Here is a 16,915-nt window from a genome sequence, read left to right as displayed (position 1 = left end):
GTTTGGGGAACATCAGAGAAGAGAAAATGGCTCAGTATCACTGTGCTTTGGAGCCCAGTTCTGGGTGCCTGTTAAAAGCTTATCAAAGTTTCAAGGGTGGGCCTTGGGGCTGAAAGAGCATCATTTGATGTGTTCTCTCTGATGTCCCTTGTCAGAGTAACTGTGGTGGGAAAATGGGAATGAGACTGGAGAGCAAGCATCCTTATGCCAGTCTCCTCAGGCCCTGATGAGGCAGGTTTTCCACCCCTAGCAAAAATACCGGCGTGTCAAAAAAATGTCAGATGATGAAGATGACGATGAGGAGGAATATGGCAAGGAGGAACATGAAAAAGAAGCTATTGCAGAGGAGATCTTCCAGGATGGGGAAGGGGAAGAAGGGCAGGAGGCCGTGGAGGCCCCCATGGCTCCTCCCGAGGAGGAGGAGGAAGATGATGAAGAGTCAGGTATGTGGCGTCAGGCAGGGAAGCCTGTTTTGGTACGGGTGTTGGGTTTTCATACCCTGAGGAAGAGAATGGGAAACCATTCTTCAGCTACACGGCCCAAGCATTTGACACAAAGAAGTTCCTTTTCAGGAGCCAATCTACCCTCCTCCTCACTGGCCACTCAAATAGTAGGAACTAAAGCCATTCAGTCCTGGCTCATCCCCTGCCTCTGAGCACTAACCCCTCCCTTCCCTACCCAGATATTGATGACTTCATTGTGGATGACGATGGACAACCACTGAAAAAACCTAAGTGGCGGAAAAAGCTTCCTGGATACACAGATGCGTGAGTGGGGTCTGGTGGGAGGTGGTGATAAAGGCATCTGAATGGACCCAGTCAGGAAGGAGGAGGTCAGAGTTCTCTGCCAAAAATGGGACATTCTCAGCTCTCAGCCATTTTGCTTCCCTGCCTCTAATAACCTTTACCAGGCAGTGATGTCGAACTGCTCCTAGAAGCTCTGATAGCTCTCTTCCTGCATTCTAGGGTCTCTGTGGGCTTAGGGTGGAATCACACTTGGGCAAGGCTCCAACCTCTCCCTTCCACTTGCAGCCCTATGTTCATTTGTTTATATATTAGTTTTCTAAATATAATTTTGTTGGAAGAAAGCTTTTGCCCTGAGGGAATACTGTAGTGCCTTAGCAGAAGATAGACCCACTGAACGTGATATGGACCCATCTGCCCTGTTGCTGTTTGATCCTTGTCACTTGCACATGCCAAAGATGGGCCTTTTAACCTCAGTAAGTCATAGTTTCCCCAGAAATATCCCTCGGCTAAGCCTTTACTCCATGATGAATATGCCTTTTTTATTTACCTTTCTGTTAACCTCAGTTCCCTTCGGGTAGATAAAGGATCTCTGCAGGGGTTGCATTCCTCTCCTCTCACCAGAACCTGGGCCAACTGCCTTTTGCTCTCACCCACAGGGCCTTGCAAGAAGCCCAGGAGATTTTCGGTGTGGACTTCGACTATGATGAATTTGAGAAATACAATGAGTATGATGAAGAGTTAGAGGAAGAGTATGAGTATGAGGATGATGAGGCTGAGGGTGAGATCCGAGTGCGCCCCAAGAAGACCACCAAGAAACGTGTGAGCCGCAGGAGCATCTTTGAGATGTACGAGCCCAGCGAGCTAGAAAGCAGCCACCTCACAGATCAGGACAATGAAATCCGAGCCACTGACCTGCCTGAGAGGTTCCAGGTAAGGAAGCACCAGCCTCTGTCCTTCTGCCAACCTGTCATCACCTACCTTGAGTTATAGCAGAGAAACAATCTAGCAACAATCTGATAACAGTTGGTATATAGGAAGTCAGCTTTGAGCCCCATTTGATGGCGGTATAGGGAGTCCAGCTCAGCATAGACTCATGTGGCTAATGGTTCCTGAAACTGCACTCTTTCTTTAGCAAATAGACGAAGTGTCTACTTGCCAGACACCCCTCTTTTGGGTACTAGAAATGTATGCCTGCAGAGCACACATTTTTGTTCAGAAGCAGTATGTGTTTTTCCTATGTGAGATACAAGATAAAGTCAGTCTCATGCTGTTGTTTTATCTCCTGCAGCTCCGTTCCATCCCAGTCAAGGGGGCTGAAGATGATGAATTGGAAGAAGAGGCTGACTGGATCTACAGGAACGCCTTTGCCACACCAACTATTTCTCTGCAGGTACCCCAAAAAAAGATCCTTATGTTTTGACATGAACCAAAGCCGCTTTATCAGAAGCCCGCCTTCAGAATGGCCGAGTGGTCTAAGGCGCTGCGTTCAGCTCACAGTCTCCCCTGGAGGCGTGGGTTCGAATCCCACTCCTGACTAAGCCACTTCATCAGGATGAGAAGCTGCTTCTCCCTTACCCCAAACATCTGTGTGCCTGGAACAGAACAGCATGTGTGTGTGCAGGGGTATGAGGGAGATTTTCCTAGGTTTCATCTGAGAAGGTCATCCTGTGACAAGAAGCAGTTTTGCATGTGGTAAGGCAAAGCAAGTAATGGTGTCATTGCTGTTTCTTTTTTTTTCTTACTGTAGGAAAGCTGTGATTACCTAGACCGAGGGCAGCCAACCAGCAGCTTCAGTCGAAAAGGGCCCAGCACAATTCAGAAGATTAAAGAGGCCCTGGGCTTCATGCGAAATCAGCATTTTGAGGTAACACCTCAAGCCCTTGTGGCCTGTTGGTTAAAAATTCAACTAGGGGTGAGTGAAAAAGTGGCTCCCTAACTCAGGTGGAAGTTGCCTTCTATCATCAGCAGTGGTCCCTTGACTCAAGAAGTGTAAGGACCATAGACTTTAGTGATCAAGAGAACAGTGCTACCCCATGTGCAGTATTATCTTCCCTCTAGGGGGAGAGTGTGTGCCCTGGATGGGCATGTGAGGGAGGCCAGGCTTCCAACTGTTGAATTTCTTGGAGCTGTTTGTTTATCCTTCTGGCAAAGGGAATCCTTGCAGATTTTTTCTCTCTGGCTGAATGCTATCTCCTTGCCACTCTAGGTGCCTTTCATTGCCTTTTACCGAAAAGAGTATGTGGAGCCTGAGTTGCATATCAATGACCTATGGAGGGTGTGGCAGTGGGATGAAAAGGTAATAGGAATATGCACCCCCAAGGGGCTGAGGGCTGGATTGGGTACTACTGCTTCTGGGCCCAAAGTCCCCTTGTACATATCAGGTGGCAGCCAAACCCCGAAGCCTGCCAGACTTCCCCCAGGGTCTCCTGGTGATGAACAGCATGGCCTTGGGTCTCCAAGGCTGAACACCAGCCCTTACTTCTGCCCTGTCCTGCCCTAGTGGACCCAGCTGAGGATCCGTAAGGAGAACCTAACGCGGCTGTTTGAGAAGATGCAGGCTTATCAATATGAGCAAATCTCTGCTGACCCTGACAAGCCCCTTGCTGATGGTATCCGGGCTCTGGACACCACCGACATGGAGAGGTAGCATATGCAGGGTTTATTCCATTACAGGGAGCTCTCATACCAGAGACAGGTTCCCCCCAAACCCCAACCCCAGAGCAGAATAAGCTTGTAGAATTCTCAGCACAGGGCCCTTCCCTCGGAAACTCAATTTATCAACTCGTCAGAAGTGATCTTTCTGACAGGCAAATTCCTGTTACTTCATGTTGGTATAAAAGGTTTAAGAGAATCAGATAGTCATGTTTGCTTTTTTGTATGTTCCCTGTATATAAAGCTACATAGGGAACCAAACTAAAGCCAGAAAGTAGTTTGGTGAGCCTGGAATCAGAGAGGGGTGTGGGAAGGGATCAGATGATTTTAGTGGCCAGTGGTATAAAGCTGGAGAGGAAGGACAAGGACTGTCTCGAGGACTCTGAGCTGTGGTGGAGACGTGCTGCCTCATCTGCCTCTCCCTTTTTGTTGCTGTTTCTGACAACCACCAGCCACCAATTGTTTGACATGTTACTATTTTAAGGTACTTTGGTTACAATTAAGTCATGGTCTGGGTCCATTGTATGTCTCTAATAATAAATAATACAGGTACCTATCCTAGTTGGGATCTTGCCTCATGGGAATTGGACCTCTTGTAGCAAAACTGGGGTATACCCTTTTTCAGTGATAATTGAAGTCTTATGTCCCTTCCCTCCAGGCTCAAGGATGTACAGTCAATGGATGAGCTAAAAGATGTCTACAATCATTTCCTGCTTTATTATGGTCGTGACATCCCCAAGATGCAGAATGCCGCCAAGGCCAGCCGCAAGAAGCTAAAGCGTGTAAGGGAAGAGGGCGATGAGGAAGGTGAGTGCTGGAAAAGAAAACCCAGAGGCTCAGTGTCCGTGGCCTTTCTAAAGATGCCCTTGGCTGAGTACACTTTGGGGCTTTTCTATGTGTGTCAGATCCTTGGGAGTGACTGGAAACTACAGCACTAACTCATGTTTTCCTTCCAGGTGATGGTGAGGAGGGAGAAGATGAGGAGCAGAGGGGGCCAGAGCTCAAGCAGGCTTCCCGCCGAGATATGTACACCATCTGCCAGAGTGCTGGGCTAGGTAAAAACTAACTGCATAAATTCCCCAATAGTCACTGGTAGGTAGGAAAAGAACTTAAAGGACATCTGAGTGAATCACCAATAAAGTTGTAACACTTATCCCATGACCCATGCCACAGGAATGGTTCAGCCTCTCCCATAATTCCTGAAGGAGCGGAAAACTCACAGAGAGAGGGAATTCATCCCATCTTTGGGAAATTCTTTTATTAAACTGTAGCTTCCACCTTAGTTCTGAGCGTAGTAGTCATATTTAAAATTTCTGTTCCTTCTGCTTCATAACAGCCTGTCAGCTGTTTACAGTCACTGTTTTCACTGTTTTAAGACATCCTGGTCCTGCTCATTCGAGACCCCTATAAAGCCTAATGTCCAGAATTGCGGCTCTAAACTAAAAGCTAAGAGGTTATTCGGCCCAGCTGTTGCCTCACCTTTCACTCTCCTGTTTGCTTTAGATGGCTTGGCCAAAAAGTTTGGGCTTACTCCTGAGCAATTTGGGGAAAACCTCCGGGACAGTTACCAGCGGCACGAGACCGAGCAGTTTCCTGCAGAGCCCTTGGAGCTGGCCAAGGATTATGTTTGCAGGTAGGCCTGCAGCAGGTAGCTGGCAGGAGGAGGGACCTGAGGACAAAGATGCCCTCATCCTGCAGCTTCTCCGTTTTCCCTACAGCCAGTTCCCTACACCAGAAGCTGTACTGGAAGGTGCCCGCTACATGGTAGCCCTGCAGATTGCCCGAGAGCCACTTGTCCGGCAGGTGCTGAGGCAGACTTTCCAGGAGAGAGCCAAACTAAATATAACCCCCACCAAGAAAGGTAGAAAGGTAAGCCAGTTGGAGGGCTTTGATCCAGTATGTGGTTCAGCTCTGTTTGATTGAACTGAGTTTATTGCCTTCACTTAGCTGAGCTCTGCCTGAGAGCAGAGAGGCGGTCTTTTTCCCCAGGGTCAAGCCCAGCTATCCATAGGCTGATGATTCCCTCTTGATGTGTAGGATGTGGATGAGGCCCACTATGCTTACTCCTTCAAGTACTTAAAGAACAAGCCTGTTAAGGAACTGAGAGATGATCAGTTCCTCAAGATATGCCTGGCTGAAGATGAAGGACTGCTCACCATTGACATCAGCATAGACATGAAGGGGGTAGAAGGGTAAGCTACACTCTGGGCTGGAAGCTCTTTGGGGAGGGCTTGGCGAGGAGTGTGTTGGAGGGAGGGTCCCTCAGGAATGTGAACCACACTTTCTCAATTGAGCAAGCCACTGTCCGTGGTTTACTCACAGTGTTCATGGGTGTTTGGGCATCACCTTTTCTCAATCCCTGACACCACAGTGTTGTCTTTTCTCAGCTATGGCAATGACCAGACATATTTTGAAGAAATCAAACAATTTTACTACCGAGATGAGTTCAGCCACCAGGTGCAGGAGTGGAACCGACAGCGCACCATGGCCATTGAGCGAGCTTTGCAGCAGTTCCTCTATGTGCAGATGGCCAAAGAGCTCAAGAACAAGCTGCTGGCCGAAGCCAAAGAATATGTCATAAAGGTGAGGACAGGAATTCATGATCTTTAGTCGTAGGACTTTCCCAAACGAGAGCTCAGCATGAAGGAACTCCTAATAACTATCCTGTACCTAAAGAGGAAGCACTGGGGGCAGGCAGAGCGTAACCTGAGAGTGAGTGCAGTCACAGGTCATTCCAAGACCTCCTCACTTAAAGGGCCTCTTCCCTCCCTCCTCGATTCCATACAAATATTCTTTGTTTATATGGCTGGCCTCTGTGTACTCTCCTATTTCTAAAAGCAAGATATGTCTTCAGGTCATAAGCCTGTCCAGGAGTGAGAAAATGTGTGCATATGAAAATGACCTTTGTGCATGTGTATCTGCATCTCTTTCCTTAACACAGTTGGTAAGCCTGATGGCCATAGTGTTGGGTATATCTCCTCCCCAGGCCTGCAGTCGAAAGCTCTACAACTGGTTGAGGGTGGCACCCTACCGGCCAGATCAACAGGTAGAGGAAGATGACGACTTTATGGATGAGAACCAAGGGAAGGGCATCCGAGTCCTAGGCATTGCTTTCTCCTCTGCCAGGTAACTGCCTGTTCCTGCCTGCCTGACATTAGCCCTTACCTGTCTTCCTGATCTCATTCTTCTCTTACTCATATCCTCATATTGCTAATTATCACATGGTCCTTTTCTGCCTGGCTGGCAGAGATCACCCTGTGTTCTGCGCCTTGGTCAACGGTGAAGGAGAAGTGACAGACTTCCTCCGACTGCCTCATTTTACCAAACGGCGAACTGCGTGGAGAGAGGAAGAACGGGAAAAGAAGGCAAGTATCTGGGATAGGTTACCACGTGTACATCTTGAATGCATCTTATAATTCAGTGGGGTTAAAAGCTAATGGTCTAAGCAACATCGCATGCAAGACCCTGATTATCTCTGACCTGGTCACTGACCTCTCAAGTCCTGGGATAAGTCTCACTTCCATAGGCAGTAGATGGCACTCAAGTTCTGGTGCAGAATTTACTTCTGGCATAAGGCCAGTTCCTAGGCGTTGTGTGCTTCTGGGAGCTGCCATAATTGCCTCTGTTCTTACCAGCATCTAGGTCAGCCTGTTCCAGGAGCTGAAAGCCACTGAGGCATTACGCCAACCTTTTCCCTGCTTTAGCCTTTCAGTGTTTCTTCCAAGGAAAGAGAAATTTGAATTCATCTTGTGTATATGCTTCTAATTTTTTTTAACCTAACAGTATCTTTCAGTTTTCTTGAGAGAGCCCCATTCTAAAAAGTACTTTTTAATAAGCAACTGTTTTAAAAAGGAAAAATCTTAAAGTGAGATCAAAATAGTCCTGACTGTTAGGCAGTGGTTTATGTAAAAAAAAAAAGACCCAAGTATGTTTAGTTAACCACAACTCAAGTCTAAGCTAGAATTAGAATAATCTTGGAAAACATTAACAGATGTGTATATTGTTCAAACTAGAGGTCCTCATCCCCTTGTTTTGTGTTTCAGTTAAACAGAGTGTGATGCATCATTGTTCTGGTCTTGTAAGGCCTCAAGCTACTTACCGAGAGAGAAGTACTTGAAATCTTTATATCCTCAGAGCCATTCAGCTCCAATTTTCTTTCAATCTAGGCTCAAGATATTGAAACTCTAAAGAAATTTCTTCTGAACAAAAAGCCTCATGTGGTGACAGTTGCAGGAGAGAACAGGTAGGGGCATCAGAGGATTGGGCCAGGCCTGGCTTGAAGTCACTCATCCTTTATTGTTGAATCTGCCACATGCCTATTACATAGTAGGCATGTGCCTGTGTAGAGCTTTTATAATACCTTCATCCTCAGGGGATGTCCCTGGGAATATTGTACCTCTTTGTCTTCAAAGCTCTCTCCTCCCCCATCCCAGCCATGAGATAGTTCATCCCTGAGAAACTGTCCAGAAATAGCCCTGACCAGCACCCCTCATCCCTCCAGGGACGCCCAGATGTTGATTGAGGATGTAAAGCGCATTGTGCATGAGCTGGACCAGGGCCAACAGTTGTCCTCTATTGGGGTGGAGCTGATTGACAACGAGTTGGCCATTCTCTATATGAACAGCAAGAAATCAGAGGTAATGCTGGAGCCCCACCCTTAGGACCTACAGAGGCAAAAGTTATCAACCCCAGAGAGATAGGTAAACAAAAGTTATCAGGGGCACAGGACTGCACCTGTTTATTTACCTAAACAGAGACTCTCCATTGTGCCAGTCATGGTTTAGATTGGGAGCCCCAGAAATTAAATTGGTCCCAGGAAAAATGGTCCCAGAGAAGAGAAAGTGACTTAAAGCCAGATGGTTTAGATTTTCTCTTGCTATTTTTGCTGAGGGAACTTTATGGCCCCGCTGACCCTCGTTTGACTCTTAGGCAGAATTCCGGGATTACCCTCCAGTGCTGAGACAGGCCGTCTCCCTGGCCCGGCGCATCCAGGACCCTCTAATTGAATTTGCCCAAGTGTGCAGCTCTGATGAAGACATCCTGTGCCTCAAGTTTCACCCCTTGCAGGTGAGTAGGAGTTAACAGGTAGCCCCAGGTATGCAGAGTGGCACAGTAACCTTATCCCTACTTGCTGTGTGTTGACAGGAGCATGTGGTGAAAGAAGAGCTGCTCAATGCCTTGTACTGTGAATTTATCAACCGAGTCAACGAGGTTGGGGTCGATGTCAACCGTGCCATTGCCCACCCCTATAGCCAGGCCTTAATACAGTATGTCTGTGGCCTGGGACCTCGAAAAGGGACCCATCTCCTAAAGGTAGGATTGGGTTGACTCGGGGAAGAAAAGAAGTTCCTATTCCATTGAGCCTTTACACTATGCCAGTATGCTTTGACAGAAAGACCAAGGTCAGAGGGGTAAAGGCACTTGTCCAGAGTCATCCAGCTCATCAGAGTGAGAGTCAGACTTCAGATAGGGTGGGCACAGCCATGCTCTTCACGGCTGTGCTATGATGACTTAGGGAAAAGATAGCCTAAGCCATGATTCAAAACAGATGGAGGAAGGCAAGAGTGTACTAGACACAGACCTTAGGATAATTTTTTCCCAGTGGAAAGAAAAAGTATTTCAGTCACAGAGGGGATCATGTAGTGACCTTCAAGAGTAATGGTAGTATTCTTTTTCTTAAAATGAGTGATGGCGACTTGAGTGTATATTTTATCACGAATTTTGAAGCCATACATTAGCTATGTATTGTCTTTGGTCAGTATAATGAAGTTCTTTAAATAATTTTTTTAGTAACAGTTAGTATGGTGTAGTGCTCAAATATTGGGGTGTGGGGGCAAAGTTCCCATCAGGGAGGGTTTCCTAGAGACCTGAAAGCAGGCTGGGAGGTGATGCCTGCCTGCTGCTCCAGCTCACTCCAGGCCTCTCCCCTAGATCTTGAAGCAGAACAACACCAGGCTGGAGAGCCGGACCCAGCTCGTCACCATGTGCCACATGGGTCCCAAAGTCTTCATGAACTGTGCTGGCTTCCTCAAGATCGACACGGCCTCCCTGGGGGACAGGTGATGCCCTCTGCCTGGGTGGGCCAAGAGGAATTCCCTTGGGCTTTACTTTGGGGATACAAAGGAGAGGGCTGTCAAAGGGCCACAAGCTATTTAAATTAGCAAATGTTTTAAAGCAAAGTTGAGGAACCTTTATTTAGTCAAGAGCCTCTGACCTATGGAAAAGATCAGTTCAATTATGTGAAGGTTTTTTGTGAGAGAAACATAAAAAGAACCAACTTAGTTTATAAATTAAGGACAGAAAACATAATGCTTGGTTCAGTAAACACAAACTTGTTCTGTTGTTATGGTTAGTTATGGCTAGAGAAGGGTGGGGATAGCACGGGCAGTGGAAAGGGGGGTCTGAGGAGATAAGGAAGGGGGAGAGAGATCTCGTGTATTTTGAAATGATGTTATTGAGAGAAAGTTCTTTTCATTTGGACTTTGGACTTCACTATTGACCTCTTCCTCTCCAGAAGTTATCAACTCAGTCTTTGGAGGATCTTTTCCACGGGCACATAGCTCCTCATTCAGTAATGGAAATCAGTGGGGAAATAGGCTTCAAGTTCTAAAACTTCATTTTCCACCCAGCTTTGCTGTAACACTCCACGAATAACATAGGTCCATGTGAGTGCACGGGCAAGACCAGCCTGGGAAGGCTTTATGGGGGAAAGTAACTGTCAGCAAATTCTCAAAGGTCTTCTTCCCCCTTCTTGTTTTATCTTAATGTAAGACTTATATAAGTTCATTATATAAAATTCAACATATAGAAACATTGTGCAGAAAGTTGAAGTCCCCCATAATCCCACCCCCCAGAGATAACTACCATAACAAGTTGATGTATACTACAACTTTCCTAAATTTTATTTTTTGCTATGCATTTACTAACTACCCATTTACTACAAAAATGGGATCATATGACTCATAGTGTTTTGCAGTGCATTTTTCACGTATCAGTATATCGTGGCCATCTTTCCATGTCAGCACACATAGATCTACCTCATTCTTTTTAATGGCTGTATAGTATTCCATTGTATGGAGGTACCCTAATTTCTTTAACCAATTCCCCATTGGTGAACATTTGGGTTGTTACTAGAAACTTCTCGTTATGTATCCTTCCCCCTTTTCACCTTTTCTTCAGCACTGACTCATATATAGAAGTTCTTGATGGTTCCCGAGTCCACCCTGAAACCTATGAGTGGGCCAGGAAGATGGCGGTTGATGCTCTGGAATATGATGAATCAGCTGAGGATGCCAACCCTGCAGGAGCCCTTGAAGAGATCTTGGAAAACCCAGAGCGACTCAAGGACCTGGACCTTGATGCGTTTGCAGAAGAACTGGAGAGGCAGGTGGGTGACAGTGTAGAAAGCCTGGCACAGAAACCATCCCAAATGGCCTAGTTGGAAAGAGACTCAGGCAGCAAGTCTCCAGAGAAACCACATTGTGGGGAGCGGGGAGAGGGTGAGTCATACAGTTTCCTTCCAGGCCCTCTTTCCCCCTTTCCAACAGTGCGGCTTTGCATTTATCTGTTTTACACATGGGGGTTCTATAAAGCATTTTTATTGTAGATGAGCATTCCATGGCTAAGGAAAAGTTTGAATATCTCCTGTAGTAAATGCTGGGGGAAAAGAGACAATCCCTGACAGGAGCCAACTGCCCTAGTCCTTTCATAGGAACCCCTTGTGGCTTGGGGAGGTTGCAAGGTTCTTCCTGATGGGCTTCTTCCCCAGGGCTATGGTGACAAACACATCACTCTGTACGACATCCGGGCAGAGCTAAGCTGTCGGTATAAGGACCTCCGGACAGCCTACCGCTCTCCCAACACAGAGGAAATCTTCAATATGTTGACCAAAGAAACACCAGAGACCTTCTACATTGGTAAATTCTGTTTTTCAGTGGGAGGAGGACGTAGAGGGGTGAGGGGATGCATTTATTGTACATTCAAACCAAGCAATAATTCCAACAGAATGAGGCAGGTTTGTACTGTAGGTGGGAAAGACCAGGGGAGCTTTTAAGAAGATTAGGAGTCCTGAACTGGAAGTCAAAGTTGAGTTTAAGGTCAAATATGCTTTTAACCTGCTGCTGTGGGATCTTCATGGGGTCAGTCTATGGCCTCATTTCCCCCTCATCAAATGATCTCCCTTTTCAAGGGTGTGAAGAAAATCAGTAGAGATGCTCTAAGACAGGTGTTCTGTGGGTTGGTGGGAAGGAATCACCTCTCCAGTTCTCTTAGCCTGCTCCCTGTTTTCTTCCCTTCTCTCCCCTTCCTCCAGGAAAGCTTATCATCTGCAACGTCACTGGCATTGCCCACAGGCGTCCACAGGGTGAGAGCTATGACCAGGCAATCCGCAATGATGAGACAGGGCTATGGCAGTGCCCCTTCTGTCAACAGGACAATTTCCCTGAACTCAGCGAGGTATGTGCTGCCCTGTTATCATGGTCACTGAATTTCCTTGATTGAATTGTCTCAGTGCCCTAGAAAGGAATCAAGAATGGGGATATTTTAGATCATGCTTTACCAAATAAATACACAAAGAAGGAAGAAGGCTAGAATGCACATAGGTCTAACATGACATCCTTCCGTATGCTACTCAGGATGATCTATATGCTTTCGTGGCTTAACCCTTGTTTCGCACTCTCTCAGGATCTAGCTCAACCAGATTAGAGACATGAGAACATGCATTTCTTACCTACAGAGTGGGTACAGAGTCCCTATGATAGTTAGAAGGTATCTTGTAGGCTCCCTTCAATTTTTTCTTTCTCCACACAATCTTAACAGTTTTTCCCACATTCTTCTAGACACTGTCTGTTTTTCTCATGGGCAGAACTCATAAAAACCACCCTGAAAGCTTTTTCTGGATCTTCAGATGTTACTCGATTGTAAAATAGTTTCTCAGCTTTACCAAATAGAAGAAACTGGTAGGATTTTTCCAGGATATAAAAAAGCCAAGGGGTTCCTGGTTCACAGGAATGAGTTGTTCTAAGGAGACTGACATAGATATTTCTTAGGCCTGCTAGGTCAGAACAGAATGGGGAGGAATGGAGGAACATACAGCTGGAGGAGTTGTAGCTGGAGGAACATACAGATTAGATTAACGTAAAGGATTGATCTCATGGCCAGTGGTGCCGAACATGAGTTATGAGTCAAGAAGCAGTGAGGATGTTTAAATTCTTTGTTGCTGGGTGGCTCAGTCATTGTGTTCTCAGATCATTATGCCAGTGTCAGTGGTAAAATGAATTACAACACCCCTGGCAGCTCTCTTTTGAATGTGTGATCTCCAGAATCTTAATGAGCAGTCTCCTCTCCTGATGCCCTCTTTAGGTCTGGAACCACTTTGACAGTGGTTCATGCCCAGGCCAGGCCATCGGTGTCAAAACACGGCTAGACAATGGTGTCACGGGCTTCATCCCCACCAAATTCCTCAGTGACAAAGTGGTAAAGCGGCCAGAGGAACGAGTGAAGGTAGGTGAATGACTGGGTTGAGGTATCTAGTGCAGTTTTCAGCTGTTCAAGTCAGGCTCTCTAACTTTGGGCTGTCCTCATCGAGAGTTAGGCTCTGTTCCCAGTGGCTGCTGGTGGGGAGAGTTTCAGGAGGATTTATAACTAGTTGAGAGAAGCCAGGACCAGAAGCATCTGAATGAGTAGCTGCTTTTGTTCACTGCCTTTGTGAAATTTCATCAAGTTGCCAACCCTTTGGGAGAGGGCTCTTCCTGTGTGGGAAGCTGTGGTTTAGTCCAGCCGGCAGGAAGCAGGGCCCGCATTACATGCTGCGAAGCAGAAAGGCTGCACTCCCTTTCTGTTCTAGTATTCTCTTGGCGTTTATTATGCCAAGTTGCCATTTATTATGTACATACTAGATACCAGCGATCAACATTTGCATATGTTACCTCTAATCTCACAGCCTTACGGGGAAGGAAAATTACCTTGTCTTTTCAGAGGCATTCGAGTGCCTTTTCCAGGATCAGCAAGTTAGTAACATGGCTGGTACCAGATCTGCCAAATTCTCTGGTTCTAGTTCTGAGTATTGTGAACCTCTGAGAACTGTGGACTTAGAAAAGCTAGGGAAAGACATTCCTAATATAGGCATATGTCATTTTGTTGTGCTTTGCAGATACTATATTTTTTACAAATTGAAGGTTTGTAGCAACCCTGCATCGATCATGTCTATCAGTGCCATTTTTCTAACAGCATTTGATCACTTCTTGTCTCTGTGTCACATGTATGTGTGGTAATTCTCACAATATTTCAACCTTTTTCACTATATTTGTTATGGTGATCTTCAGTCAGTGGTCTTTGATGTTACTACTGCAAACAGATTAGGGCTTGCTGAAGGCTCAGATGATGGTTAGCATTTTTTAGCAATGAAGTGATTTTTAATTAATGTATGTACATTTTTCTTAAACATAATAGTATTGCACACTTAGTAGACTACAGTGTAGTGTAAACATAACGTATATATCCACTGGGAAACCCAGAAATTCTTTTGACTCACTTTATTTCGATTTTTGCTCTGTTGTGGTGATCTGAAACTGAACCTGTGATATCCCCAAGATATGCCTATAAATGAAGCTGAGAAGATTTTCAGAAGGAGAGTCATGCAGATTAACTGGTTTTTGTCACCCTTTAGACAGAAGGGCTCAAGTTAGGGATAAAATACAGAAAATGGCTATTTGTTTTCCCTCCTAAAAGGGCAGCCAGACTTCGCTCACACTATAGGAGCAGTAATTAGGCGACGTTATGGGAGGAGGGAATAGTGCCAGTGACAGGATAGATCCCAGTAGGCTCTAGTGGGTTTTCCTGCCTATATGGGAGGCATCAGTACAGGGCATAGGCTGTAGTCTGCAGGCCAGACTCAACCCTGAACTCCTAATCTGCCATCCCGTAGCTGGCTGGCTTTGGGCAGTCACTCCACCTTTCTGCCTGGACTTTGGTTTTCTCACATATAAATAGGGCATCGGGCTAGATCATCTTTGTCCCTTCCAGCTCAAATGTTCTGTGGATCTAGGTGGGAATGACTGTTCACTGCCGCATCATGAAGATCGACATTGAGAAGTTTAGTGCAGACCTGACCTGCCGTACTTCAGACCTTATGGACAGGAACAATGAGTGGAAACTGCCCAAGGACACCTACTATGATTTTGATGCTGAAGCAGCAGACCACAAGCAGGAGGAGGACATGAAACGGAAACAGCAGCGGACCAGTGAGTGTGCCCACAGCCATGCCCATGCACCCCAGTCTTGGCAGCTCTCCCTTCGCAGGATGCACATGCTGACTGCTCAGATTCCTGATGGGAGTGACTCAGCGCTGAGGTGCTGAGGCCCATAGGCATCATGAAAGGGAGTCACTGGCAGGGTTGGAAGCAGGGGTCTTCTTGAGTCTAATTTTCTTTGCTGATGCACTGTGACTCTTAAAGCTTCTTTCTCAGCCTAGGAACCCAGGTTCACACATCCTTTTCCTCAGAGAATCCAGGCCCAGAGAGGGTGAAAGAGTTCCAGAATTCACTCATGTGTCAGAAATTAAGCCATGGCTTGTCCCATTGCTGTTGGCTCCTAGTCCCATCACCTGATTTGTACTTCTTTCCTGCTCTCTTCAGCATACATCAAGCGAGTGATTGCACACCCATCCTTCCATAATATAAATTTTAAACAAGCAGAAAAGATGATGGAGACCATGGACCAGGGTGATGTGATCATCCGACCAAGCAGCAAGGGTGAAAATCACCTGACAGTGACCTGGAAGGTCAGTGATGGCATCTACCAGCACGTGGATGTGCGGGAAGAGGGCAAAGAAAATGCCTTCAGCCTGGGAGCCACCCTGTGGATCAACAGTGAGGTAAGAGCCAACCCCTGCCCACTTCAGCATCCCCACTCCTGCTTCCAGAAACAAGCCGTTTCTGGCCACTTTCACCTTAGCAACTTGTATGCATTATATATATTTTAGCCACACAGAGTAACAAAACAGGAGGTTAGCTATGAAATGAGTAATTAAATAATCAGTTTTGTGTATTTTGTCCCTCCTTCCCTGTCCTCCAAATTTTGACACGTTGATCGCCCACTATGGATCATGTGTATTTCCTGCCAGGCCCAAATTCACACTTCACCGCGGTGTAATACACCATATGTGCTTATAATTAATCTGTTTTTCCAGTGTAATTGGAATTGTTTTAAAAAAAACAATTTTGTTCAAAAGTTTTTTGTTTAAAAAAAACTTAAAAAAACTGTTGCAAATTACTTGTAAAAACTTGCATAATTGGAATAAGGAAAGTGTCATCCATATCTAGATTACGGGGCCCCTGAGGAAACACAACTGTCATCCAGATTTGAGTGACGTGGCGATCAGCGTGTTAATCTAGAGAGTCCCTGGAGGAAGAGGAAAAAACACACATGCGAGCACTTGCACGCGTGTACGCGCGCACATACATCAAATTTCTCTGTCCTCTTTTCAGTGAAGAGAAATTTTATGAAGCTCCCTATTGTTCCCAAGACCGGGGGAGTATTAAAGTTACGATTTAAAGGGTTTTGTGTCTTGTTAGCTAATACATCTGGCATGACTCAGACAGATGGATAAGTCGAGGGGACTTCGCAGCAGAGTAAAGCTATAGCAGGGCTAGGAATTTCCTCCCCTCCCATGGGTTCTGTTCTGAGTGGATGTGATGAAAGGCTGAGTCTTGGCCCTGGATATGACACATGGGATCTTTACCTTCTTCCCACAGGAATTTGAAGACTTGGATGAGATTGTTGCCCGCTATGTCCAGCCTATGGCATCCTTTGCCCGGGACCTTCTGAACCACAAGTATTATCAGGACTGCAGTGGTGGGGACCGTAAGGTGAGCCCAGGGCCCTGTGAGGGTTGACACCTCCCAGTCACTTAAGGATGTATGGTTTCCCTTCAGTGTAGGGGATGCTCAGCTGATGAAGGAGGTGTGCATCATGTGTGAGCCAGACACTGTATACCAAGCATGCTGCTATCCCAACCTCTCCCCCTCATTCTACCCCCAGAAATTAGAGGAGCTGCTCATCAAAACTAAGAAGGAGAAGCCCACCTTCATTCCCTATTTCATCTGTGCCTGCAAGGAACTGCCCGGCAAGTTCCTACTGGGATACCAGCCCCGGGGTAAACCCAGGTGAGCACTGGTGCTGAGAAGGTGCTGCCGCTGGGGTTCACAGATAGGCTAGCAGGGGAGTTAGAGGCCCCCAGAACAGTACTCTCTCTGGTTCTGCTTGACTGCCTTTCTCCTCTTATCTGTTTAGAGTGGAGGTGGAGGTTGGAGGTGGGGAAAGAGGGTGATGATTTAGAGGCAAGAATGAATAAGAAAGGCGCTATAATCAACCTCGTAAAAAGGAGTTCCATTCGCCTCTTCTCCCTCCCAAGGAGTGACACAAATCACCACTCTTCCCACCTGACTGGCGAAGATGGGGACCAGCACGCCAGACTCTCCTTTCCACTTTGTTTCACCCTCACCAGGGCCTTTGGCACA

General features: G+C 46.4%; 1 protein-coding gene across 3 annotated transcripts in view; it reads left to right on the top strand.

Annotated features, from left to right (window-relative positions):
- The window catches only part of SUPT6H (SPT6 homolog, histone chaperone and transcription elongation factor), a 29,217-nt gene that overhangs the window by 8,615 nt on the left and 3,687 nt on the right, over window positions 1-16,915 (top strand). For all 3 annotated transcript variants that reach the window (XM_031468390.2, XM_031468389.2, XM_031468387.2), the window contains exons 5-32: window positions 251-443; window positions 683-767; window positions 1,403-1,676; window positions 2,035-2,136; window positions 2,494-2,610; window positions 2,953-3,042; window positions 3,247-3,389; window positions 4,057-4,205; window positions 4,355-4,453; window positions 4,902-5,031; window positions 5,117-5,267; window positions 5,436-5,590; window positions 5,786-5,981; window positions 6,385-6,524; window positions 6,646-6,763; window positions 7,565-7,641; window positions 7,900-8,035; window positions 8,328-8,465; window positions 8,544-8,711; window positions 9,330-9,457; window positions 10,578-10,785; window positions 11,167-11,314; window positions 11,710-11,852; window positions 12,759-12,899; window positions 14,443-14,638; window positions 15,032-15,270; window positions 16,151-16,264; window positions 16,437-16,561. In XM_031468390.2, the coding sequence (XP_031324250.1) occupies window positions 251-443; window positions 683-767; window positions 1,403-1,676; window positions 2,035-2,136; window positions 2,494-2,610; window positions 2,953-3,042; window positions 3,247-3,389; window positions 4,057-4,205; window positions 4,355-4,453; window positions 4,902-5,031; window positions 5,117-5,267; window positions 5,436-5,590; window positions 5,786-5,981; window positions 6,385-6,524; window positions 6,646-6,763; window positions 7,565-7,641; window positions 7,900-8,035; window positions 8,328-8,465; window positions 8,544-8,711; window positions 9,330-9,457; window positions 10,578-10,785; window positions 11,167-11,314; window positions 11,710-11,852; window positions 12,759-12,899; window positions 14,443-14,638; window positions 15,032-15,270; window positions 16,151-16,264; window positions 16,437-16,561 (4,103 nt within the window). The remainder of the gene's footprint in view (window positions 1-250; window positions 444-682; window positions 768-1,402; window positions 1,677-2,034; window positions 2,137-2,493; window positions 2,611-2,952; window positions 3,043-3,246; window positions 3,390-4,056; window positions 4,206-4,354; window positions 4,454-4,901; window positions 5,032-5,116; window positions 5,268-5,435; window positions 5,591-5,785; window positions 5,982-6,384; window positions 6,525-6,645; window positions 6,764-7,564; window positions 7,642-7,899; window positions 8,036-8,327; window positions 8,466-8,543; window positions 8,712-9,329; window positions 9,458-10,577; window positions 10,786-11,166; window positions 11,315-11,709; window positions 11,853-12,758; window positions 12,900-14,442; window positions 14,639-15,031; window positions 15,271-16,150; window positions 16,265-16,436; window positions 16,562-16,915) is intronic.

The sequence above is a fragment of the Camelus dromedarius genome, chromosome 16 (assembly GCF_036321535.1).
Source record: "Camelus dromedarius isolate mCamDro1 chromosome 16, mCamDro1.pat, whole genome shotgun sequence".
Classification (NCBI taxonomy): domain Eukaryota; kingdom Metazoa; phylum Chordata; class Mammalia; order Artiodactyla; family Camelidae; genus Camelus; species Camelus dromedarius.
Note: the sequence above shows the minus strand (reverse complement) of the source record. Positions and strands in the feature narration are given on the sequence as shown.